The sequence below is a fragment of the Takifugu flavidus genome, chromosome 20 (assembly GCF_003711565.1).
Source record: "Takifugu flavidus isolate HTHZ2018 chromosome 20, ASM371156v2, whole genome shotgun sequence".
Lineage (NCBI taxonomy): Eukaryota > Metazoa > Chordata > Actinopteri > Tetraodontiformes > Tetraodontidae > Takifugu > Takifugu flavidus.
The window spans coordinates 4,923,547-4,947,794 of NC_079539.1; the positions used below are offsets into that span (position 1 = coordinate 4,923,547).

General features: G+C 41.5%; 5 protein-coding genes and 3 non-coding genes across 12 annotated transcripts; 5 read left to right on the forward strand and 3 right to left on the reverse strand.

Moving 5' to 3' along the window:
- Positions 1-380: 380 nt before the first annotated feature.
- ptges (prostaglandin E synthase) lies at positions 381-3,985 on the reverse strand. 2 transcript variants are annotated; one of them, XM_057017967.1, is made up of 3 exons: positions 2,766-3,985; positions 2,494-2,576; positions 381-1,153 (listed from the first exon to the last, which is right to left on the reverse strand). In XM_057017967.1, exons 1-3 carry the CDS (start codon positions 2,877-2,879, stop codon positions 904-906), a joined length of 447 nt encoding a protein of 148 aa, XP_056873947.1. In that variant the 5' UTR covers positions 2,880-3,985; the 3' UTR covers positions 381-903. The 2 variants fall into 2 exon arrangements, with proteins under 2 accessions (XP_056873947.1, XP_056873946.1); XM_057017966.1 differs by having other exon boundaries at positions 2,664-3,976.
- Positions 3,986-4,105: 120 nt separating this feature from the next.
- usp20 (ubiquitin specific peptidase 20) lies at positions 4,106-15,651 on the reverse strand. Of its 4 annotated transcripts, none has more exons than XM_057017957.1 (26): positions 15,444-15,651; positions 15,053-15,157; positions 14,877-14,930; positions 14,496-14,558; positions 14,233-14,373; positions 14,042-14,144; positions 13,781-13,850; positions 13,582-13,695; positions 13,383-13,461; positions 12,487-12,988; positions 12,239-12,388; positions 11,838-11,950; positions 11,427-11,599; positions 10,539-10,633; positions 10,417-10,450; positions 10,292-10,337; positions 10,019-10,199; positions 9,817-9,943; positions 9,576-9,745; positions 9,421-9,502; positions 9,234-9,342; positions 9,052-9,154; positions 8,897-8,965; positions 8,655-8,821; positions 6,590-8,429; positions 4,106-4,855 (listed from the first exon to the last, which is right to left on the reverse strand). In XM_057017957.1, exons 2-24 carry the CDS (start codon positions 15,128-15,130, stop codon positions 8,664-8,666), a joined length of 2,814 nt encoding a protein of 937 aa, XP_056873937.1. In that variant the 5' UTR covers positions 15,131-15,157; positions 15,444-15,651; the 3' UTR covers positions 4,106-4,855; positions 6,590-8,429; positions 8,655-8,663. The 4 variants fall into 4 exon arrangements, with proteins under 4 accessions (XP_056873937.1, XP_056873935.1, XP_056873936.1 ...); XM_057017955.1 differs by having other exon boundaries at positions 11,427-11,623; XM_057017956.1 differs by having other exon boundaries at positions 11,427-11,623; positions 15,053-15,174; positions 15,444-15,649.
- An 899-nt stretch (positions 15,652-16,550) lies between these two features.
- On the forward strand, positions 16,551-19,355 carry rpl7a (ribosomal protein L7a). The gene is made up of 8 exons (XM_057017965.1): positions 16,551-16,585; positions 17,422-17,542; positions 17,728-17,877; positions 18,086-18,226; positions 18,516-18,595; positions 18,802-18,932; positions 19,075-19,144; positions 19,222-19,355. The coding sequence occupies exons 1-8, from the start codon at positions 16,583-16,585 to the stop codon at positions 19,324-19,326; spliced, it is 801 nt and encodes a 266-aa protein (XP_056873945.1). The 5' UTR covers positions 16,551-16,582; the 3' UTR covers positions 19,327-19,355.
- On the forward strand, positions 17,577-17,649 carry LOC130517793 (small nucleolar RNA SNORD24). Its single transcript, XR_008947815.1, has one exon. It is a non-coding gene; the product is annotated as a small nucleolar RNA SNORD24 (small nucleolar RNA).
- Positions 18,373-18,445, forward strand: LOC130517792 (small nucleolar RNA SNORD36). The gene has a single exon (XR_008947814.1). It is a non-coding gene; the product is annotated as a small nucleolar RNA SNORD36 (small nucleolar RNA).
- On the forward strand, positions 18,651-18,727 carry LOC130517788 (small nucleolar RNA SNORD36). Its single transcript, XR_008947810.1, has one exon. It is a non-coding gene; the product is annotated as a small nucleolar RNA SNORD36 (small nucleolar RNA).
- A 116-nt stretch (positions 19,356-19,471) lies between the features above and the next one.
- Positions 19,472-21,777, reverse strand: LOC130516767 (surfeit locus protein 1). Its single transcript, XM_057017963.1, has 9 exons — positions 21,564-21,777; positions 21,436-21,499; positions 21,073-21,194; positions 20,911-20,993; positions 20,406-20,597; positions 20,258-20,330; positions 19,870-20,032; positions 19,691-19,772; positions 19,472-19,622 (listed from the first exon to the last, which is right to left on the reverse strand). Exons 1-9 carry the CDS (start codon positions 21,624-21,626, stop codon positions 19,556-19,558), a joined length of 909 nt encoding a protein of 302 aa, XP_056873943.1. The 5' UTR covers positions 21,627-21,777; the 3' UTR covers positions 19,472-19,555.
- On the forward strand, positions 21,724-23,995 carry surf6 (surfeit 6). The gene is made up of 4 exons (XM_057017961.1): positions 21,724-21,914; positions 22,161-22,379; positions 22,529-22,608; positions 22,858-23,995. Exons 1-4 carry the CDS (start codon positions 21,824-21,826, stop codon positions 23,545-23,547), a joined length of 1,080 nt encoding a protein of 359 aa, XP_056873941.1. The 5' UTR covers positions 21,724-21,823; the 3' UTR covers positions 23,548-23,995.
- Positions 23,996-24,248: the final 253 nt, after the last annotated feature.

A 24,248-nucleotide genomic window follows, 5' to 3' on the forward strand; every position in this document is an offset into this window, starting at 1 on the left:
AATGGAAAGTCACAGGTTGAATCATCACCACGGGGACTGATAAATCCCACTAAATTACAGCACCAGGCTGCCATGCACACCCCACACGTGATGTTAAAGTGTATGAACGGATGACTGTGTATCCTCCGGGGGACCCTCAGGGGCCCTCCAGGATAGAAGGGTACAGGCAGTGCAGCCAAAGGTCTTGCATAACAGACTGAGGAATGCTGGAACGCTGCCTCAGACTTCTGGATCAACTCACTCTCCGGCAGGAGCAGGGGCCCTCTGCCCATATCTGTCTGCACCAGTCAAGCAACAGAACCATCATTTAGGCTAAAAATGCAAATGCCCAAAGTTGGAAAATCCCAAGAACACGTGCAAATAATTCCTTCAACAGCAGATTTGTGTTACAATACTTTAATTGGACTGGGTACAAGTATAAAAACGCTTCGCTCAGTGGATCACAAACGAATCTCTCAGCACGTCGTCAGTCACAGGGTTCATGGGGGCTTTGCCGAACAAAGCAGGCAAATGTCAACACACCAGACGGAGGGTACGCAGCAAAGCTATGACAGCAAAAACACGCGAATGGTGGTCTGTGTTGTGTGTAAAAACAGAAAAAGGGGGTCAAAGGTGAGCTAACAGTGCAGTGCTGGAATGAGAGGCTCACAGTAAGTGTGGGTTCTGCTTTACAGTAACCATCTGGTAAAAAACATACAAAATCCTTCATTTGCAGTATAAATAAAGAAGCTCACTTCCAATAACTCTAAAGACATCTCATTTCAATACTTAAATTAAAATAAACAATAATAATAATAATAATAACCTCCAAATCCCTGTTGGGGTGTAATCCAATACAGATTATATTGCACAATCGTTGACATTCTTGATTTTTTGTTTGTTTGTTTGTTTCCGGTTGTAAGGTCACGCATGCGCCGCGACGGTGATCAGGATCTGCACGGCCATGGAGACGCAGGGGACCTGTGCCAGGGTGTAGGCCACAGACCGGGTCGGTGCCCGCAGAGCACACAGGTAGGCGATGGTATGAACCCCACGAGCAAAGGTGAAAACCAGAAAGTGAAGGCGGGCCGCGGCCAGCGAGGGTCCCGTCATGGAGTAGATGGCTCCCAGGAAGAGGAAGGGTAGGATGTTCTCCATGTCGTTAACATGAGCTCTGTGGGGGGTGCACAAATACACATTTTTACTATTGTTATGGCTCGACTACACTGCAGTGAGATCCAGCATACGGAGCCATTCACGTTCCCATCCCTGTGTTAGCTTTGGCTCGGTCTGGACGCTGAGAGGGGCTTATGTAAGACTGTGGACTCTGCAGCCAGCCTGTCAGAAGAACGACTCTGTTTGTTTGGTCTGAGGTCAGATTCCCTCACCTCACGTGTGGTAAGTAGTGGAGGTCTGGAAAGATTTTAGCGAGTTGAACCCCAGATGTGAGTCGAATGACCCAATGCAGAGACTCTCCCTTGACAACATTGTACCGTTACGTCTTCAGAGGACATTACTCAGGTCTTACGTTAGATTTGAATATGCATAACATTCAGGATTTGGAACTTCTGGATCATAAACTTCAGCTTGTGATGGGACAGTCAGACTACACTCAGACTTTTTGGCTGTTTCCCCTCCACTCACTGAGTTCAGTGCATATTATTATTATCAGTCAAAGTCTTCTCTGTTTTTCAGGGAATTTAGCCTTTTCTGCCAGTGATGTCATTTCCCAGCACAAATGATGCTGGATAGGGAAAACATCTGCTTTTTTGTCACGGTTAATTTCCCAAAACAAAACTGCGCAGCTCCTGCTTCCAACTCTGGGAGAGATCCTACACAGCAAAATCAACCCCAAACCTACTAAAACCCACCGGGTTAAATGATGAGCTGAAGGAAAACAATAAAAATATCTCATTTACATGATGCATTCAGGTGCGTAAGAAAGCCAAAGAAATCTGGACAGGATCATAGGTCACATTTTATAGCACAATCTGATAGAATTCAACAACTTTAAAGCTGCAAATATAGCAAGAACTTAGAAATCCGTAAGTTTTTGTGGCCAAATATAAAAATCTAAGGTCAGCTACTTGTACTTTGCACTTTCTCTCCTGTAACGATGGGATGCAATTAAGATTTGGCCCAATGTCCCACAAAATTACATTTTACCATGCTCCGATCTTATAAATGTTGTTGTAACTTAACAAATTAGGGGCTATGTCAAAAGGAAACAATATTTGAGCCTGCGTTTTCATTTTTAGTCCGTTGGGATTTTCAGGCACTCTAATTGACCACCAGAGGGAGATCAAACACGTAGTTTTTAATGTAATTAACGTTTTAACGCAATTTTTGTTTTAGGGTAATTTAAGTCAGTCAATCTTTATTTATATAGCGTCTCAGTAATACTAATAATAATGATATAATACAACCGTGTTGCTATAGGTTGTTTATTTTCTCATCTATAAGGTATATTTGTGTTTATTGATTATGAAAATACAAGTATAAGAGTTACTTTACCTCCGGCATCTCTCCACGTATGAATCACATCTCTGGTACTGAAGTCCTCCGTGTCTCAGAGCGTCCTCCGGATTCGCAAAAGCCTTTATTAGGGAGAAATATATGTAATGCCATTTTTTAAGCAGTATATGAACACGAATAGTCCCGCTGATCGTTACCCAGACCCTCACCTTTCTGCGCAGCCTCACTTGCCCCGTTATTATTGCAATGATGTACATTTTAATAACCAGCAGAGCGCCGTAGAAAGCAAAACAGGAAAAGACTTCACTCACTATCATGGCTATCAGAGTTTGCGTGACCCGTTTAGAGAGTGCGTGAAAGTGAGGTTGGACCAGAGATGCGAGGCTTTTGATGCGCCTCCACCCCCTGAAATGGTGATGACACATGGAGGCGGACGGGGGGAGAGACCGAGTATTGGGTGCACGTTTTGAATACTAAAATACTCCACCTTGTTCTGGACAAACTTTTTAAAAAAAGTATTCTTAAAACAGGAACGTTTGTTGAATAGCCCGTCCAGATAAATTAATTCTACTGCCTTTGATGCGGCTCCAATAATGTCAACCCGGCTCAAAACATATAATTCAAACTAAGTGGCTGCGTAAATAGTGATCTGCATCACGTCATCACCAGTCCTCCCTCAAAATGTCTGGTCTTTGACTCAGAGAAGCCATGTTTTAAAAATAAAAATGATTCTGTACAGTTTTCCATGCATGATTCCAGGATTCCGACCGGAACAGATTTATTTTGCCTCTGTCAAAGCGTGTGATGTGTTAGAGGGGAGCATCCGCCACCATGATCTTCGATGGGGAGGGTGAGCTGCTTGTTGTCCAACATACATGGAGACGGTCTTCACCAGACCGAAGAACCTTCTTCCAGTCTCTCAAATGTACCGAAATGTGGAGCGCTTATTGTCTTCGGGCTTAAGATTTTAGTGATGGTGGTTGTTGACTCGTAATCTCGACCTCTCACCTTGATGATGACCTGCTCTATAGAGGTACCCACCAAAATATTTTAGACATTTCCCATTTGGATTAGAGGTCTCTGTTTCCTCACAGTCTCTTTTTGTCTCTTTTGGTGACATATTATCTTATATTTAACCCTGTCATGGCCACTTCAGGGACATTTCATGCAGAACAGGAGCAATTTGTCCATATGAAAGCTGTAAAAGTGGGTGACTTAGCCATGATCAAGCACTTAACATGGCATCATAAACATACAAACTTTAAAAACTGCAAATATAGTTTTAAAAAAGCACAAAAATAATTCTTTTCATTTGATTAAAGGCACCAATTCTAGTTAGCTGACTATTTTCCTACAGCTGAAACCCCATTTTGGACGTTCTGTCTGATTGGTGATGTGATTCAGAGGTCTGTCAGAGCTGCTGCGTCTTTCCTTTCATACGTTGCCATTACTTGGAATGTGAGTTGTCTTAAGCTGCTGGCAAAATATGGGTTTGGAAGTCGGTTGCAAAACAGGAAAAAAAGAAATACCTTGCGCAATACGATGTGATGTCATCATTTCCACCCACGTGTCAGTAGGAAGAGGTAGCGTAACCTTATTTATGTTTAAGTGTTATTTCTTTAAGGTTTAATCAGACCAACCATACATAAAATGATGTTTTCCGATGTTTTTTTATTATTATTATTTAAGCTACATCTGTCAACTTAAAAAGAAATGAATGCAGCATTTGCTACTTCAAAGGTTAGGAAGTGAAGACATCCCTGACAATATTGTCTGCCGTGCGCGTGTATTTCTGACAGCTATGGGTTCCAGACCCTCCGCTGGCTGAGGGTCAGCCCTCGGTCATCTCCGTCGGCCAGTCTGACGTGCAAGAGTTGCCCGAGCTGGTGTCATCACAGCAGTCTTCTGCGTCAGAGAAGGACGATGTGTAATGGAGGCCAGTCACTCTGTGGTAACCCCCCTGGAGCATCTGTGAGCAGGAGCCCAGCTCCACGGCGCCGCGGCCTGTCCTGCTCGCCTTCACCGCCCACAAGTCGAGCAGGTGGGAGCACACGGCGCAGCCCATGGTGGGTTCCCTCAGTATTTACAGCGGTTGTCACTCAGGCATTCACAGAATGTGTTTTTCTCTCCCTCTGAACGTGTGAAGCCCCGTTTCCAGCGACGAAGACACCCAACGGTCTCACGTTCAGCAGGCCACCACGAACTTGAAGGTCAGCTGAAGTGTTTTCTATCTCACCTCGAAGAGCTTCAGGGCTTGGTGTGTAAATATTTACAGCTCCTCAGCGCTGACCACATCACTGCTGCTCTTCTGTAACAGGGCCGCAGCGCCTGTCTGCAGGTTGTCCTCTCCTTAGCTTGACAAAGCTTGGTCGCCAGATATTTAGCGTCAATAAATTTCCTCCTGTGGGAAGGAACAAGGAAAGGTTGTCAGATGAGCACGGGTTTAATGTTTGCTCCAAACATTCTTAAACCTAGATATAGTTTAACACTTTTGCCTTGTTTTAGATGTGGATGTGTGTGTGGAGCAGACGCTGGTGCCAAAGAGCAAGTTCATGTCTGTCTTCAACAACATTAATCCTCATTTTTGCAGCTCTGCCACCAAGACATTAAAGGTTTCTGCAGCTCACAGGACTGTCCTGGCTGGAAAAGTTTTTAATTTTTAGTGTATTTGTGCAGTCACAAATGTTGCTACGAAAATTCAGATCCTTTAGAACAATGAACAAAGACTCACAAGCGCTAATCTCTCCTACTTGCTAAACATCCCTTTAAAATAAGATATAGATATGCCACAAAAACAAATATAAAGAACATTTTATTTTCATGAACATTTTAACTCATCATAACGACAAATCAAGGGGAGCCCTGAGCTTGTTTCTCTGCAGCGAGACGGTCCCGTCTGGGAGTGATGGGGGGCAATGACACGTGAAGTGTGTTGCTTATGCCCAGTTGGGTGTTGTTTTGTTTTGGTTGCTGTCACTGCAGAAAATCCAGCTTCGCACAGATAGGATGTCGGAAATGACAGCAGGATTTTCAGTGCTGTGGTGGCGATTTCAGGGTATTCTGCCATGACTTTAATCCAGAATTCTGGACCAATCCAGAATACTGGATGCTCTCAGTGCATTCCCATTTACTGGGATGGCCCTCATTAATTTTTTCTGCCCATCGTGTTCCTGTTTGTTTTCTTTCAGAATAATCCAGGGGCTTGTCTTTTAAACTAGGGTGCTGGGTCTCCAAGTGGTGAAGTAGTTTTGAAGGCTTCATTGCGGGAATCACCTACCGGGATAAGTCCATATTTCAAGTAAAACTCCTGATATTGTCTGTAAAAAGCTTTCTTGTGGGTTCAATTTTGGCGTGTAAGACGTAACCGAGAGAATCCGGTCATTCCTCAAAAGGTTTTTCAAAATAAAAGATCGTTCAGACTCAGCTAATACATAAAATGGAAATATTTCATTATTTCTTGTGCGGCCCGGTGGTTGGGGACCACTGCTTTAGAAGGTACCACCAACCAGCACTACACTTAAAATAGTTCCTCCAAAGGATCCTATTTGCTTCTTAACCTAATTCTATGCTAGAAATACTTTATAATCACAAATTCTGCAAAATGTCCCAGCAATATGTCCCAAATTAAGGACTTTGGTGCGTACACAAAACCTGTTGTCTTCTGCCATCTTTGCCCTCTAAACGCAGCACAGGAGGCATTTCGCTGATCTTGTGTTGCACCGATATGATCAAGTCTCCCATTAATAGCAGTTATCAGTGAACAGGACAGAACTGGATCTCAGTAATCTCTGATCAGGAGTTCCCTGCTCTAACACATGAAGACTCAGACCTCCATCTCCCTCCTAAATGCATCGTCTGACCTTCATCATGCCAAGTTGTCTCGTGCGCAGATTTGCGATGCTGAGAACCACACCCAAGCATCCCAATACAGATCGGTCCAGCCTTTTCCTTCAGCCTGACCACATCTGCTATTTCATTTTCTTTCTTTTTTTTTTTTTAAATCAAGGGAAAATGTCTAACTCGTCTTTGTTACATAAAGCTGCAGTGCCGGATAGATGCCAATCAGCCCTGGAGGATGCTGCAGCTGCATCTGTGCATGGATCTGTGCCAGAAATGCAGCTTTAAAGCCTCTTACCTTAGTTTCAGTGTCAGCGCTTCCCTTTTCAGGGAACATCCTCCAGCAGCCTGATTTGTTTCCCTTCCATCCGCCTGTCTGAGCTGGGTGTAGCACAGCGCACGACTGGGACTTGAGATGACATCACAGCTGTTCACTTCAGAGTGGCTTCGTCATTGTCACTGAAAACCTTGTGCCTCTCTCTCTCTCGAACTGTTTTTATTCCCCCAGCAGTCTACACACATCTATAGACGGGGCTAGAACCTGCTGATTTCTCAATCAGTGGTGATCAAACGGAACTATTTTCCATGAAACCTTACCAGCAAAGAAGAAAATACCTTGTATCCCCTAAATACTGGATGAGTGTAGGTACCAGTCTCCATGTTTACATGAATCAGCAGTTTGTTAGCTTAGCTTGTCAAAGAGACTGGAAACAGACTGTTTTTACACCTGCTAATTTAAAATAACATGCAACGTGTTAATTCATGTGCTTTAGAGGCAAAGGAAAGGCAAATAAATTCCAGAGTGTTTTAATCTTATGTACAATATTTGAACAGGCATTTTTGACATCTCACTGAACTTTTAACTGTTCAAATCATTAGGAAAGCATTAGTCAGCGGGAACCTGTTGTGGTGTGTCATTTAATGGACTACCAACCAAAAATGCGTGTAGATTTAAGTGAAATCTCAAATGAAACACCACACCTACAGCCCCCAAACATGCTGTAACACATAAGGACATAATTACTCAATCTATGAGACGAGGCTGGTTGTCCTGCGTCAGGATGGGAATCAAGTGGAAACCCTTTTCCGGATCCTCAACAAACTCTGCAGAGCAGAGCATGCAGGTCTCAACACGTCCTGGTGAGTCAGGAGTGTTAATAGTTTAAAAAAAAGGAGGGGATGAAAATCTTAGTATTATACATGAAAATCAATTACTTTTTGTGGTTTCCAGCCTTGAAGAGCTTTTGCTTCACTGTTGATACTCTAACTCAAAACTTACATATATTTGCACCTTCCCTCACTATTTATATGACCTGACACACAGCTAACTGTATTTTTACCCATGAAACCTGTTGCTAATTGATTTTAAGCTTAATTACTACAGCATGTTTGATAGATACAACCTGTTTAAGTGGGTAGTCACACACTGATATAAGTCAAACAGTTAATCTTTACAGGATCACAAGATAACTTGTGTGCAAGATGGGCACTGCTCTTATAAGTCCCTTTCTGTTGGGTTGAACGTAATCTAACTCCAGGAAATGTACTGAAACACAGGTGTGTGTTATATCAATTTTTAAACTCCCAAAACACCCACATCACAGAAAAAAGTCCTTTATAGATCAGATTTTAAAACCTAAATGCAGGTTACTAACAGATTGTGTTGCACTGTTTGAGCTGACCACAAACACACCAATATCACGCACGGAATCCTCTTAGTTTTGCTACAGCTTCTCAGTTAATTTCATTATTTTACTAGTTGGCTACCTTTTTCCACACTTACATTATTGTGCATTTAGGCAAAAATACTCTACATCCAGCCACTCTCATGACTGGCCTCATTCACAGTATTAAATGTGATGACCCTCCATTCATGAAACACATGCATGTTCTGGTGATTCCACTCAAGCCTGCTATGTTGTGTTTCATCCATTTTTTTTCTAATAAATGCATTTTATCCATGCTTTACTCTACCAGTCATCCAATATATTAGATAGCTAAGATATCCTAGCTGCCGTCTTGTAACACAGCTTTGGAATACACGCTGCTACATTTACAAAGTGCTCACAGCGAGGCATCTTCACCAAGGTGCAAATTCCACAGCTTCCAGTAAGCCCAGAGGTGGGCACGTCCAAGACCTGCAGATAACCAGAGTTAAAAAGGAGCCTGAGAACAACCTGTCAGATCTTTAGATTTACAGCTGTTTATTAGTTGGATTCTTGACTATGCAAGAGGGAGGATATGTTCATTCCTACCAGATAGTTGGGATTAACAATTTCAGGATCTTTAAACATGCGATAACGTACAAAGAGGCCACAATTTTGATGATTTACAAACTTTTGCAAACAGAAAGGCATTCCAACCTTTTTATCTCAAAGTGCTCTGGTCTCTGCCTCGATTTTCCTCTCTCCGTGCAGGCTGTCAGAATCAGGCAGGGTTACTGTCTGTCTCACTGCGATTTCAGGTCCTCCGCCATAAATACCCAACAAGTACTGCCATGTCTCCTCGGAAATCTGACCATAGTCTGCACCTGCAGGGTGGAAAAGAAAAGCATGTTAAGACAACAGGCAGCCTGTTTGGTTTTCCTCATTCCTCTGAAACTTACCCTGCTTCAGCTGTATATGTCCCCCTTTCATCACACCTATTTTACTATTGTCCACAGGACCTGGAGGCTCTGAGAAAATGCAGCACAGGTGTTTTTAAGAGGCTAAAGGAATCATTTGAATGCATTACCCTGTCATCGTGTTTACACACTAATACCATTGTCTTTGCCCTTCACAAAGCTCTCCCACTCTCGGAACCACTGCATGCTGATGCACAGGATTACTGTTGGAGCCTCCTCTGCCTGGAACTCTTTGTTCAGCTACAGGTGAGACAGCACGCCCATTTGTTTGGCATCCAACACAAAGCATTAAGGCTTAATTCCTGCAGAGTATGTTTACCTTGATGAAAGTGTCTATTTCCATCTTTCTGCGTTTAGCCAGAGCTTCGATTTCCACCTGGCAGATGGCGCACATATAGAGGTGATTCACCGCTGGACCGCCTCCAAATCTATGAGCACGAAGCAGAAATTAATCAAATAAGCTGACAGTGAAAGCCATTGAAGCCTGTTACTGGAATCTGAGTTACCTGTTGTAAAGGTACTCCCACACATTTTGAGGAACAATCACAACCAGGTCATCTATGTATTGGTATTTATTGGGAGGAATCCCTGTACATAAAAACCCCATCAGTCTTTGAATCAAGCTGTGTGTGTTCACTTGGTGAGTCTCGCAACTACGTACCTCCATGCTGACAAAGAAATGTGTGGTTGCTGATGGGGCCGGGTTCAGCAAAGGTGTTGAACTTGTTCAGCCATTCTCTGGAGATGTAAAACTGCAGCAGGCTGGGCTCCTTCATACTGGCCAGGGCCACCACTTTCTGCCGCTCCCGCACTGATTCCTCACTGCTCTTCCTGTGTGAACAGTCAGCAAATTCAAGTGAAGTCAACGTGGATTACATTTGACATGGCTTTTGATTACTCACCTGTAGAACAACACGTAGGCTTCAGCGTTTTGCACAACTGTCTCATGGACCTCTGTGACATACTGGTCATCAAACTCATACCACTGACCGTTGATCACATTCTGACAGTAAGCAATGTAATGTCCACCTGCATAAGCATAAATGTGCATGAGAATACAATAAAAGCAGGCTTATACCTGTAGGAAGTGATAGAATCTCATACTTCCTGCAGTGCCATGGTGACAAATGACTGACAGCAGGTCGTATGTGGTGACTTGAGAAGGACTGTCTTTGGCCAGAAAAGGCTGCATGTTGAGGCCCTCCAGTGGGAAGGAAACATGGCTGCCGATCTTAAAAGAGTACATCACCTCGTGCCTAAAGCGTTTCAGGTGAATGCACAAAATCTGCAAGAAAGGATCGCAAAAAAACGAAGAAAAAAGGGTTATTCTAAATAGATGAACCCTATCTGCTGAAAGAACAGTGGAAAAAAGAGTACCTCTGGAAGCTTAAGCACTTTACAATATTTGACACCATTTCTCAATCTGTAGAAAAAAGAAATAGGGATATGGTTAAATAATCAGCTGTTTTCATATATTTTTCTACTTGGATTTCTATACTTACTTTTTACATCTCTCACAGCTGTACATGTTGTCCCCTGGAAAAGGCAAAGATAAATGGTAAAAAAGATTATTCTTATCAAGCTGCAGAATTGGAGTAGAGTAGCAGATGATTTTCCGTCCTACCTTTGAGTTCATCTGCAGCAAAGAAGGCAGCGAGGCAGTCCTCCAGAGTTACCATGGGCCCCCAAAACCAAGTGGGGATGCATGAGACTACAAACCTGTTCATACAACGAGAGACATTCATAAAAAACCACAGACTTAGACATTGGTCTTAGGGATGTTGCTGCTGTAAATGCAAACATCAGAAATGTGAAGAAGAACTCAGCTGTTTGAGTTGAGTTCAGTAGTACTTATTTTACTTCGTTATCTCTTGTGCATTTCCTGTGACATCTGCCTCAGTGGCCAACAAGATGTAGTGATGAACATTTTAAATAATTTGAGTTCCTTTAGGTTAGTGGTTCAACAGATAGTTTTCTATGGATTCTGCCTGCACATGTTAACTAGATTCATGAAATACAGGAAGGGCTTTTGCAATCTTCACTGAATCATGACAAAATAAGGTGCCTGAGGATCTATGTCCCAACACTTGGGATGATTAAAACAAATTGCATCATGTGGGTTTGTGCCAATGCACTCAGCAAAAAAAGTGATTCTCATTTTATGCCAAACTGCCAGCAGACATCCTTCTTTTTTCTTAGCATGAAGAATACACAGTGGGCAGTAATATAAAAACTTCAAGAATCTCCTTAAGGTGCTGAAGCTTAAATGTAATACAAAGCATTTTAGAGCTTCCGATGACCCCACTTTTTGAAATCTCTCATCTAGTAGTCATTATGCAAGGCGACATCACTGCGGAAACCACTTTTTTTTATCATTGCTGATGCAGCTCGAGATAATCTTGCAGAGTGCTCCTGCAGATAATCACAACTAAAATCAACATTAAACCAACCCTCCCCTATGCATGAACACACATGTGCTTTTAAATATGTATGGAAAAAATGGCTGACTGACCGGCGTATAGAGTCCATGATGTAGGAGATCCATCCCTGTGAGTTGTAGGAGTCAGGGCAGGTGCCTGTTTTGACAGGAAGATTCTGATGTATGGAAGAGTGGAGTTTCGCCAAGTCTTCTTTACCGGGAATTGGGAGGGACAAATCTTGAAATGTTTCCACTGTTGTAGAGACCTGTGACACATTCAGAATTTTGGTCTGAGATTGAGAAGAATTTTAGTTAAAATGGGTGAAATCTCAAATGCAGTCCAAAAATGTATGTTGGTTTCATTTAAAATTAATAAAGCAATGTATAATAAATGTACTGAAGCCAAAAAGAAGAGCCATCGCTTAAAGTAAATGTATAAGTGCTTTGCTCTGTGCGTGGGTGTGTAGCCCCCTCTAACGGTTAAATGTGTGTAGTGCATCTCACCCTATCACAGGTTAAACACTGGACCAGACTGAGGATGGAGCCATCAAAGATGTCAGAAATCACACTGCGAAAGTGGAATTGTTTCTTCTTCTTGGAACTAAGCATCATCTGAGCTGGAAAGTTAATGAGAGCATATGAGATGACAAACAGAGAAAAACAAGGAAGTAAAGAATTCTCCACTTTAAGTTCTTCAGTTACAGACGTTCCAAAAATAAAAGGAAAACGCTTTCATCCTCTGACATTCCTGTCAATTAGGGTGTGAGTAAAGACTAATGCATTAACTTCAAATACGAAATTCCAAGAGTGATTTACCATCTTGATTTTGCAATTGCTGACATTGTGACTCTTACAGTCTAAATTGATGAGGTATTCTGAATTCTAGTGACTTGCAGAGGTCTTACATTTTTTGAATGAGTATGAGGGTCCAGCAGAGCGGAGGGGGCTCGAGCGAGGAGGACTGGAGGACAGTTTAGGCTGCAGCTCCTGAAGCGTTCGCACAGGACTGCAGTGAGTGGACTGGGGCTGGGCCATTGAAGCCTCATTGTCTGGTTCTAGAAAACAACAGCATGCATGCAAAACAGGTTATAAACCATGATTAAGGACTGAATGCAGGAAAAAACAACCTCTTATAATCCACCAGATCTCAAACCTGGGGTGTTGCTCTGGGTTTGCTCTGGTCCAGTGTCGGTTATCTGGTGGGCCTCCTGGTTTTGACTGTCAGTGTCAGTTAATGCTTCTTCTTCTCCCCTGTCAGGAACAGTCTCCTCAGCTGCTGTATCCACATCAGCATCCTCATCCATCTCCTGCGAGCCTCCACGGAGGGGTGAGCCAGAAACCCTCTTTTCCTTCAACCTCTCCTTCTCTGAGATGACCCCGCCGGTGCTGTTGCCCACTGACCCTCCTGTGGGTGGTGCGATGCCGTCACACTCATCCTGTAGGAGCAGCTCGCTCTCACCTGCTCCCCCTCCCTCTCCCCTGTCACTGCTAGAACCAGAATCGCAGGATAGAAACTCATCCTCAGATGGGGAATGTTCTCCATCCCTTATGTCTTCTCCGTCACTTCCTTCTCCACTCATGCTGCATTCAGTCAGCGGCTCCTTTAACTCTTCGTGTAACTGGTCCATCAAACAGCGCAGGAACTCCTGAGTGTCCTGTAGACAGAAAAACATGACACAATGGGCACAGTGCAGCAAATATAGTAGAATTGGCTATTTACACACAGAAGAGTTATGAAAAAAAGATAGACAGCAAATCATTCTAATTAGTTCTGATATATCAAAATTATAATTTATTTTGTGTTGCTATCCAATATTTTTCGCATTTTGCATCTACAGATGCTAATCTTGCCTTGTACTATAATCTGCAAGAGGCGTAAACGCCCCCCCCCCCCCCCCCCTTAACGCGTCTGATCACTATACTGACAGCCACTCTGCGTTTTTTTGCAGGAAGAATAGATTATAGATCAAAAATAGCAGGAGAAAATTAAGAGATTTTAGGGGAATATTAAGGGAATCACTAATTTTGTCTAGGTATTGAGTAACGTACCTGCTGGGCATAGCCACGAAACATGGGATTTACAAGTTTGATGCCATGTGACAAACTGGTGGGAACAACATAGCTGGGCCTGGCAGGGAAACACTCATGAGCATGAGTTTAATATGGATTAATTAAATTATTATTGTCTATAATAGAGTCACTTTCACTTGAGTAATGTAGTCTGAGGCCACGTTAATTACAATATTACCGTTTTTTATGCCAGAGTTCTGAGATGAGTTTTTGGTAACTCTTACAGAGGGCGGGCTTTTTGTCTGTCCGAACCAAACCACTGCAGTCCAGGAAGAACTGAGTGAGAGGAGGACTGGTGAGGAAAAGAGGACAATTATTATAGAAAATTAGGCACAATCAGACCAAAGTAAATAAGTCATGGCAGGATGTGACTTTACCAGTTGGACAAGGCTTGAAGTGCTGCATTCATGTAGCATGAGTTTCCTATATTCTTCATCCCTGTCAAGCCTTTAAACAAGAAAAGCCAAAAGAAAACTTAGATTTTAGAAGTCTTGTGAAGAAATACTACCAACTGTAAATGAGTACTTGTGAATTTAGGCCTATATTTAAGATACTAAAGAACTATAACTACAGTGTAACATGTTACTGGTAGCTAAAATGAGCTAATTCTGCATATTTGGACAGCAATTTTGACAGACCTCGGGGCTTCAGCTCATCCTCTTCTGATTCTGAACCGTCCTCTTCTGCCACAGCAATTGGCACACCTTTCAGTGGGTGACCTGCTGGTTGAGCCGCAGCTTCCTGAAAAAGACATCAACACACCATGACTGCAGAAGAAGCAGGTTTGCTTTAGTTCATTTTAATAGCTGCAACAGAGAACGAGTCATACATGCTCTGTAGCTTTGCAATGATGGGAAACAGCAGGCACAGGTACCAGTGTGGCCCTGTGATCCAAAAACACCTCCCGTTCACATACATAGCACCAAATCCTGAATGTGGTCAGGTTGACTGTCAGGTTGTGCTTCTTTGCCTAAGAAGCGATAAACAATTCTTTAAGGAAAAAGTAACAATAATAGCTAATGGACATCTTGTGCGTTCATAACAAATTTCAAGAGTTGAAGCTGTCGTCACAATTTATATTTAATGTGTTACCTGTGCATGCAGGGTGCTGTGGTCAGAGTAGGATTCTCCACAACCAACATATGAGCAATCACTCTACAGAATAGAAAGGCTGTATGAGATGAGGCTTTACAGTGTGCAAATAACCCAGATTTTGAGAAAAGCTGTTGAATCATGGTGACACTTACATGTGAAAGATTACACAATACAAGATTTAACTGTATTTTATTTTCTAAACCCTTAGTGTGAATTACCAGTATTAAGAATCACATTCATACCCCTAACAAAGGATCAATAATATCAATAATATGAGAATTCAGATCGTCTTCCCCGTATTTGTGGTTGCAGGTATGTGTTTTAATGCTTTACAAGGTCATTAGTTTCTATCACATTAATCAAGATTCTTATCCTTACCTGTAAACAAGCCCACAGGTTTGGACCCCCTGCTGTACAAGACTGACAAGTTCCCTGCATACAAAATAAGGTGGCATAATTTAATATATGGTAAAAGATTGAACTATATGTTTCAACTATATATTTTCCTGTGACATTGTGCAGGGGATTGACTGTGGGGAAGGAAATAAACCTACCTTAGCTTTCAGTAGGAGGTCTTCCTTGGTTATCTCTCCTATTGAGTCGACGTGCGGACAAATGTCTTGATCAGCCATAGCTACTCGGTCCCTTCAGGAGGATGTCTGCGAATTTTGCAGAGCTTTAATTAAAAAAACTGTGTTAAGACGATCTACTTATTATTGTTCAAGCTAGCTTGATGAAATTAAAACTAAGACCTGCGCGCAGAACGTCACAAACACCCATAAAGCGTGGATATTGATTACATTTGGTATTTACAGTATTATTGCTGACATTATCGCCATTTGCGATATGTAGTAACACGTCCTAAATGCACTGCACATATAGGCCTTATCTAAAGCTTTGAAAACATCTCGATGACAACAGCAGTTATGAATAATTTGGATTTACCAAGAAGTTGTCACAGGGGTAATCGTGGTCATTCATGCTTCTTGTAAAGATATAAAAAATGAAGATATAACCCCTGCTCGATTTGAAGGAACCGAGCGGAGATGCAGGGAACCTCAGTCCACCACCCCAAACATCTCCCCCCTCCCATCCACAGAACAGCCGGTGGCACGACGCACAGATGGAGATCGTCAACCTGACATGAAAAAACACAATCATTTGTATATATTTAAATTTATTTTTATGTAACAGAGGTCTAATACAAGATAAATAATAAGTAAAACAAGAACTTGAGTTGGCAATACATTTTAATCTGTAAGAGCGAGATACCTGTTTACGGAAATGACGTTTATTGTGCGTTGGTAAAATGGGTCCCTAAGGTTTTAATGGAAAGCTGCTTTAATTATATTATATATAAATAGGTTTTTATTATGGGTAGTATTTTAAAATCATAGGGACAACGGACTGTAAATGTCGGTGTTCAACCATCATATAAATTCCAACCTTTTTAGTTATACCAAAAATATTTAAATAAATATCTAACGTAATATGTGAATTTCTTTACGACTTTCTGGATTATATGTAAAATAATAATGATGGTTGAATTAAATACCTCCTGGTCATTCCCACAGTAATTTAAAAAAAAAATAAATCAGTTGGTTAGTTTGCAGGGCCTTCTTTTGTCTTGAACCTTTGCAACAACCTCCCGCTACATATTAAAGAATCCACCTTCATGACAATTTCTTTAACGACACCTCTTAAAACTCACCTTTAAACACATTTTTTGGAGAAATTTAGGTTTTAATTTTTTTTTTATCCACAGCTATGTTGGTATGCTTACCATTCCTTCACCTTTTATTATAATGTAAAATGTATTCAGACCGTGGTGGTTTTACACAATAAATAAACTAAATTGAACTGAAATAAACCACGAAAAATATTCACACTGTTGCTAATAATTTACCGTAGCTTAAAAGCTGTAAGAATGAGTAATTATTTCTGAGAAAAAAGAATAAACACAGGCCAGCGTTTCACTGGCGGTTACTGATTCCAGACCGGCAAAAGCTACGTAACCACGTTGCAGGCAGGGCGGTATTTCCGCTACCCAGAATGCCTTGCTCTTCCTTTCTGTCTGAACCGACATGGTGGGTACATAGGATACTTTCCTCTCGATTTTTTGAAGCTGTTTTATCTCTTTCCATCCTTGTGCTGCAGCAAAGTCTTGAGTCAGATATTGCACCAGATTATTTTTAGACTGTTGTTTCAACGTGTAATGTTAATATTGTCAGCCGATCTTGTTCTTTTATGGGATAAAACTTGGTTGTAGTGACATTAGCTTAGCCGGTCTGGATGCAGTGGAGCCCTGTCGGAAGCTAGTGCTAACGTGGATAAACGTGCTTGAATTCGCGAGTTCTTTCAGCTTTATTTGCGTCGTTCTTGGTTGAATGTGAAATCATTCCTATCACCTTAACAAAATTGTGGTTGATATAGTGAAGCTGTAAACATCGCATGTAAGGGTGTCTGCCAGAGGGGTTAATGCGATCATAACTAGCCGGCTAACATGGAAGCGTTACTTCTGTTCTGTCGAATGTCGTAGGTACGTGTAGTTGCTGTTAAGATTTTGTTAATCAAAGACGTGTCTAATGCGAATTTAAAATATTACAAAGCATTGATAAGGGACTCATGCCGTCTTTATAGCTCTTAGAACATTTAAATGCAGTTTGCCTCATTTATTGTGGCGTCACGTTTCAACAGAAGGGCTATAATGTAAATATGTATGCCTGTTCATTTTTTATTCTTGATAAATACGTGTTTATTGGACCAATTCAGGGAAATCAGAATAAATAATCCGAGTTGCTTCCAAGCATAAGATGCTAAACCTAGGAATATTCTTAAATTGTTTCATGCAAATGGCCTAACTTCACAAGTTTACCTTAAATGACTAAGGAATTGTGATAAATGTTGATGCTTTTCTTCACAGCCCAAGGGAAAGAAGGCTAAGGGGAAGAAGGTGGCACCTGCCCCTTCTGTGGCCAAAAAACATGAGGCCAAAAAGGTGGTCAACCCCCTGTTTGAGAAAAGGCCGAAGAATTTTGGCATCGGTAAGTTCTCTTCAGTTATAAGAGAGACTTAAAGTGCATATGATGTAAACGAATATTTGCTATCTTAATGACGATGATGACAATATCCCACCAAGATCGCTGATGCACTTCAGGCTTAAAAGCAGACAGATTGTCATATTTGATATGATCACTCTTTGTTGATGAATTTCTTTTTGCTTTTGCAGGCCAGGATATTCAGCCAAAGCGTGATTTAACGCGCTTTGTCAAATGGCCTCGTTACATACGCCTGCAGAGGCAGCGCTCCATCCTCTACAAGCGTCTGAAGGTTCCCCCTGCAATCAACCAGTTTACCCAGGCTCTGGACCGCCAGACTGGTAATTTAAGCGAGTAATAGGGAGACTGAATTTAATTTTAAATGTTGCATTTTTGCAACTTAGTTAATGGGAGATTTATGTTAACAGCTATGCAACCATTTTATTTTTTTTAACTTTTACTGAGATTACAATTCTTTGATTATTTTTCTGGTTTAACCAATTGCACATAACAGCTGGATGGGTTTTAACCTTATTCTTTGATGCTCAGCCACACAGCTGTTCAAGCTTGCCCACAAGTACAGACCAGAAACCAAGCAGGAGAAAAAGAAGAGGCTGCTGGCCCGTGCTGAGCAAAAAGCAGCTGGAAAGGGAGATGCTCCTACCAAGAGGCCCCCTGTTCTCCGTGCAGGTTAGTTATACATATGCCTGATATTGTATTAATGTCAATGATGGTAACTCAACCTCATCTTTACTGTAGTGATATTGTTGCCATCATGTAATGTCCTTTTTCCAATGACGTACTGATTAGTGGTAGATCATAACTTCATGGCCGTAATGCAGTGATGACTTGAATTTCTTCACCTGAAACCTTCAGTGATGCTTTTTGAGCTTTTTAACCCTGAGCATTGGCCCAAACCATGTAAAAGCCAATGAAATATCTGGTCTATGATGTCTGAAGAGTGTTGTCCTCGCTTTAGGTGTGAACACCATCACTTCACTGGTGGAAAACAAGAAGGCCCAGCTGGTCGTCATTGCCCATGATGTGGATCCCATCGAAGTATGAAGCTTTATTTCAGTGCAAATGAAGTAGTTGAATTTAGAAAAGCGGTACCTGGCAATGATGTTTGAATTTCTTCACCTGAAGTCTCTGTGTAGATCAAAACAGACGAGCTTTTTAACCCTGAGCAGGCACCAAAGTTCAAGTCTTTTCCATCAGTTTGTCCCTGTTCAACTACTCACACTTTCATTTTTCTGCTTTTTCAGCTTGTCATTTTCCTGCCAGCTTTGTGTCGTAAGATGGGTGTCCCATACTGTATCGTCAAAGGCAAGGCTAGACTGGGCAGACTGGTGCACAGGAAGACATGCACTTCCGTTGCCTTCACACAGACAAACCCGTAAGTTTACGGTCAACGTGCTAATACTACAGCATGATACTGTTGTGCTAAGAATTATCCATGGGCAAAATAACATTTGTCATTGGTGAATTGATGTGTTTCATCTTGGTTTCTGCTGTTGACGAGCTTTGTTCTCTTTCAGTGAGGATAAAGGTGCACTTGCCAAGCTTGTGGAAGCCATCAAGACAAACTACAATGACAGATATGAGGAGGTTGGCACTTTCATTCTAACTGATGGTGAAACATTTTCAACAAGATGGATCATTCTAACTCTTGATTCTTTTTTCAGATCCGTCGTCACTGGGGTGGTGGCATCCTGGGTCCCAAATCCACAGCTCGTATCAACAAGCTTGAGAAGGCAAAAGCCAAGGAACTGGCAACTAAGCTTGGATAAATTGTTTGGAATAAAAAAATGTATCCTAACTGAGCAAGTGTCTTCATTGCCATATTTATGTAGTACATTTGTATTTGAGGAATTTTGTGCCTTCAAGTGACTACAATAGATTAAAGTCCTTAAACGATCTTTTGAGGCTGACAAATTTTGATTGTAAAAAGTTAGCATTCTTATTTAATGCAACTTAACACAAGACATCCCACCAAAATGTTCAATACATTTGCAAAAATCAGACTTTAATTTTCTTGATGAACTTGGCAAACCACATGTAAGAGGTGGCAGCACACAGGCCGTACCTGGGGAGAGAAAACATCACCTTTATGTGGCTCGTGATGGACATGTACAGCAGAGAGCAGCTACCCACCATGTTACTATGTACTGCATGTGTTCGTTCCTCAGTGTGACCCTGGTCTGTCCTCCGATGGGGCCACCAGGAACTGTGCTGCCTGCATGACAACATGGTGCTTGAACCTGTGCTCCATAAAAGGCTGTATCCACCCCCCCAACTTGAATAAATAGACCATTAAATGATAATGGACTTACTGAAGTCTGCATCAACAAAGATGGGCTCTGCTCCTGTTACTTGACACATGGCCTCCAGGTCCCGGTAATGCCAATGGTTCCTCTCCACGTCATTGTTTGGTACAAAAGGTTTACGAGTCTCTGTCAGTCTAACTACCCCAACCACCTCCATTTCACCCTCCACCTGCACAACAGAGAAGCTCTCTGTAGGTCTACTGTAATTGTAACTGCTTTATTCATTGGAGACCGTTTGCTTTAAGGATCAAGAATGCCATTTGATTAAAAGGTAAAACTTCACAGGAAGAGGTGCAGTTAATAACAGTATGTTATACAAGAAACAACCTAATCAGCACATGAGTCGAAGCATTTTTGAGTTCATCTAATCAGGGTGCTCAACTGCAATACTGACCTGCCCCTTCATCCTCGTTTCTGGTCTTATCTTCTGTTTTGGGACATATCCTCTGTTCACCAGGATAGTTATACTGAGGGTGGTGAGAGAAAATTTCAATCAGATTAAAGACATTTATTTTTACAGTGGAACAAGGTAACCCTCTTACCCCAGATCAGTGACGTGGAATGGAGTGATGACATTGGCACCAGTCTCTCCACTTGAAGACAATCTGCCCGCCTCCCTGGCCTCTTTCTCAGGGTCGACTGGTGAGCGGGGCAGAATGTACAGCTCCTTGGAGTGATCGTATTTTCCACGCATTTTCACCCTTCTGTACTCCAAGCTGCTAAGCTCAGCAGGACTAGGATTCAAAGAGAAGGGTGACAAGCAGGCCTGTACATTAGTGTTATGTGTCAACTATACACGCACTGTATATAATGATTTTCTTAGTAAATATGACATTTCCAAGGTAGTTTTCTCTGTCAACTGGACTGTGTTTCTTCTCTTTAAAGACGTTTCGCCTTCTATCCAGAAGGCTTCTTCAGTTCAGTTAATATGGCATTAAACTTAAAATATTCACATTTAGATGATAGACCTTAATCATTTGCTGGGATATAATTCTGCTTATTTCTTTGTATAATCCACTATCCACCCAAAGTGTGATACATACTTACTCAATGGGAAGAGGAATAGGTTCTGCAGTGGTGAGTTTGGTTAGCCCATCGATCAATTCCATTTTCCACTGACGCCGTTTGACCTTCAAAGACACAGGGATCAGACACAACGGAGATCAGTGCTGTTCCTTAATGCAAACTTTATTACAGTGTTTAAATTACCTGCCATGTTCCGAGACCAAACGTGGTTGCAGGGATGAGCAGCAGAAACCATTTTAGGAAAGAGTCTTCCCCTTTCTCTGCAGCTGTGGAGCTGGATTGTCTCCCAAATGTAATTAATTTACCTGTTAACTCACAGTACAAATAATTCATGAAGACTTATATTTTTTTATACATCACATTAAAAAAAAAATCACATCAGACAAGCTGGTACGTAAAGTATGATGATGATGACGTGATTCTGGTTGTTCCTACAAATCGTCTGTTTGTATTATTCCATTTTTAACCCTTTATTTGTGTCGTTATTAAAATAGTAACCTGCATACCGAATTAAAGTGTTTATATAGTCTGTTAAATATGTCTTGCCTTCTGTTCGTTTGAATCCCGTCACTCTCGACAGCAGAGTCCTCCTGATGTACACCACATGTGTCTGCAATACCAGAAAATGAGCACAACTGCAGAAATAACGAAATTCATCAAAACACGAAATTTACCTGATTATTTTGTGAAGAAAGAAACCTGGCCGAATGGACTAGTGCAGACTTTAGAGAAACCATCGTAAGAGAACCAATGAAATCCAACTACATGACAACTACATAACACCCCACCGGTCAACAGGGGGGAATGTTTTTGAAGTTACTTCTTCCGGTGCCTCGACGCTCCGCCCCTTTAAGACTCGTTCACGTGTGTTGAGAAATGTGCCACTAAATATTATTTAAAAATTAGAATTCCTGGCTCGATTAGTCTGTTTTAAATGGATCTCGCATCTAAGGACTCGTACATCCAAAGACTCGCAAGTAAAGTGATTTCCCAACCGGATCAGGAGCGAAAGAAGAAACAATTTGGTAAAGTTAGCCTGAATCTTCCGTGTTGCAGCTGCTTGTATCGCTTTTATAGTGTACGTGCAAATATTTTCAGCTGAAGAAATGTGTTTTTTATGTGAAATATATTATTGGCCATTGCTGGGCCTAATCTCCTAGAACGTAGGAGAGGTTTTCAAATTAGCCATTGCCCACAGAAAATCATCAACTCTATATAAAATATGTGATTGAAAATGCATGATGTAAAATTGTTGGTTTTCCTTTATGCAGCTTACCCACAGGGCAAGAGATATAATGGTCCGCTGAACAACAACAAGAAAAAGGGTAACAGAAAGTCTTTTAAAGAAAAAGACACTCGGGGGAAGACCCCTGGATTTCCAAAAAAGTCTTTGTCATCAATACAACCAACACAAAAAGGTGCTGCAAACAAGAATGGGCAGAAAGCTCAGACTCAGAGCATAAATGGATCATCAACACAAGCTTTAGAAGGTGAATCCTGCATGAGTATTTGGTTCCACCTGCTGTTAGTTATTTATTTCTACACTTTAATAGAGAAACTTTCTTAATTGTTTTTTTTCTTGTCTACAATATACTGTGTATATATATATATATAAATATATATTTTTTTCTTTTTAAAGGAGGAAATGAATCCAAATTCAGCACAGTGGATATCCTACGCAAGAGACTGCATGAGAAGATTGAAGAATCCAGAGGGCAGGTCTGTAGTATGGTGTAGAGTTCATATTTTTCTTTTATAAATTATAATAGTTTTTATACATCACCTGTGTTTGGTTTAATGTGAAATTTGGAATGATGGATTAAGGATTAATTATGTAGCTTCGTTCAGGTTTAAGATATGGACCCAGAGTCTTGACTGATTTATGGAATTTTAAAATGTGAATTACCATCTGTTTGATGGGCATAGTGACTGTCTAGTAAGCTAACAAGGTTTTGTCCTGTCTGTCAGGGAGCTCCAAAGGATGCTTTATCTGAAGCGGTCCAGGCTAAACGGGCAAAAAGGAAGCTTGAGCGGGAGCGCAAGAAGAGAAAGAGGAAAGAGTTTCGGATGAAGGAGCTGGCGCAACAAAATGTCGAAGAGCAGCAACCAGAACTAAAACCAAAAGCAGTGTGTGAATCAGCTGCAAGCAAAAGAAATGTACAAGCCATTATTTTTAACAAGGTTGAGATGGTGGAAGAGGGCTACGTGGATAAAGTCCAGAAAAAGAAGAACAAGAAACAGAGCATGAAGGGCAACATAACACCACTGACGGGGAAAAACTACAAGCAGCTGCTGAGTCGCGTGGAGGCTCGAAATGCCAAGCTGGAAGGGCTGCGGGAGAAGGATGAGGCAAAAGCCCGCGACCTTGAAGAGAAGATCAAGTGGACCAACCTGCTTTATAAGGCAGAGGGCATCAAAATTAAAGATGACGAGGAAATGCTGCGCACTGCGTTGAAAAAGAAGGAGCAAAAACGCGCTCAGAGGAAGAAGAAATGGGCTGAACTCAGTGGAAACCTCGCAGAGAAGATGCAGCAGCGCCAGGACAAGAGAACGAGGAACATCCAAAAACGCAAGCAGTTGAAAACGGAGAAGAAGAAAAACAAGGCCCGGAAGAAAGGAAGAGTGCTGCCAGAGGACTTGAAAAAAGCTGCCGTTTAAGCAATGTTTGCGCTGATTATGTGACAGTTCCCCAGTCTAAATAAGTAAATCAGTAATATAATGACATGCTCTTTCAAATGCATTTTAAAGAGACGAATGATTACAGATGGCCTTGCGCACCCTTTGAATGTCTGTAACCTCTGTTTAACAATATCGAATAGTTTTAACATTTTTAGCAAATGTTTCAGAACAACACCCGACTGTGCAAACCGCAGTAACAATGGTTTTGATATTGCTGTCACAGGCTCTAAAGAAATAACACAAGTAATAATACAATAAAGAACTGTGACCAGCCAGATGAGGTGCACCAAAAAGAATTGCAAAATATTCTACTTTTAAAAGTATTTGGGTGCTTAGTCCTCAAACAGATGAGCCACAAATTTGTTTAAATTCTCCCTAGTTTATTTCACCACTAGTTGAATTTGGCCGATTAAAAAACTTCGCGTAAGTTGTGACTTGTGACTAATTTTTTGCACATTTCTAGTGGAGCGGTTTTGTCATTCTTATGGCCAAGTTACACTTTTTAAATGCCTATTCCTCCACAGTATCTTACAGATGGATTTATAAATACATTGAAATAACAGTAGTCATAATGATGTAATCATAACTACAGCAAAGTGAAAAATAAACCCTTATTTTCGGACAGAACTAAAGTCGCAGAGAATGGTGCGCTCTTTGTCTTGCTCCGCCCACACAGGAAG

Bases quoted from the DNA above. Each gene is read 5' to 3' on its own strand.
- surf6 (XM_057017961.1), top strand. From the start codon at position 21,824: ATGGATCTCGCATCTAAGGACTCGTACATCCAAAGACTCGCAAGTAAA. The intron at 22,380-22,528 runs GTGAATCCTGCA...TTCTTTTTAAAG, and splicing joins ATCAACACAAGCTTTAGAAG to GAGGAAATGAATCCAAATTC. The intron at 22,609-22,857 runs GTCTGTAGTATG...CCTGTCTGTCAG, and splicing joins TTGAAGAATCCAGAGGGCAG to GGAGCTCCAAAGGATGCTTT.
- usp20 (XM_057017955.1), bottom strand. From the start codon at position 15,130: ATGGCTGATCAAGACATTTGTCCGCACGTCGACTCAATAGGAGAGATA. The intron at 14,145-14,232 runs GTATGACTCGTT...TGTCTTTTTCAG, and splicing joins ATTGCAAAGCTACAGAGCAT to GAAGCTGCGGCTCAACCAGC. The intron at 12,389-12,486 runs GTTTGAGATCTG...GTTGTTTTCTAG, and splicing joins AACCCAGAGCAACACCCCAG to AACCAGACAATGAGGCTTCA.
- ptges (XM_057017966.1), bottom strand. From the start codon at position 2,879: ATGTGTCATCACCATTTCAGGGGGTGGAGGCGCATCAAAAGCCTCGCA. The intron at 2,577-2,663 runs GTGAGGGTCTGG...TCCCTAATAAAG, and splicing joins AAGTGAGGCTGCGCAGAAAG to GCTTTTGCGAATCCGGAGGA. The intron at 1,154-2,493 runs GTAAAGTAACTC...CACCCCCCACAG, and splicing joins TACGTGGAGAGATGCCGGAG to AGCTCATGTTAACGACATGG.
- rpl7a (XM_057017965.1), top strand. The intron at 18,596-18,801 runs GTATGAAGCTTT...CTGCTTTTTCAG, and splicing joins ATGATGTGGATCCCATCGAA to CTTGTCATTTTCCTGCCAGC. The intron at 19,145-19,221 runs GTTGGCACTTTC...TTCTTTTTTCAG, and splicing joins ACAATGACAGATATGAGGAG to ATCCGTCGTCACTGGGGTGG.
- LOC130516767 (XM_057017963.1), bottom strand. From the start codon at position 21,626: ATGGTTTCTCTAAAGTCTGCACTAGTCCATTCGGCCAGGTTTCTTTCT. The intron at 21,500-21,563 runs GTAAATTTCGTG...CTGGTATTGCAG, and splicing joins TTTCTTCACAAAATAATCAG to ACACATGTGGTGTACATCAG. The intron at 20,598-20,910 runs GTAAGTATGTAT...TTTGAATCCTAG, and splicing joins CCTATTCCTCTTCCCATTGA to TCCTGCTGAGCTTAGCAGCT.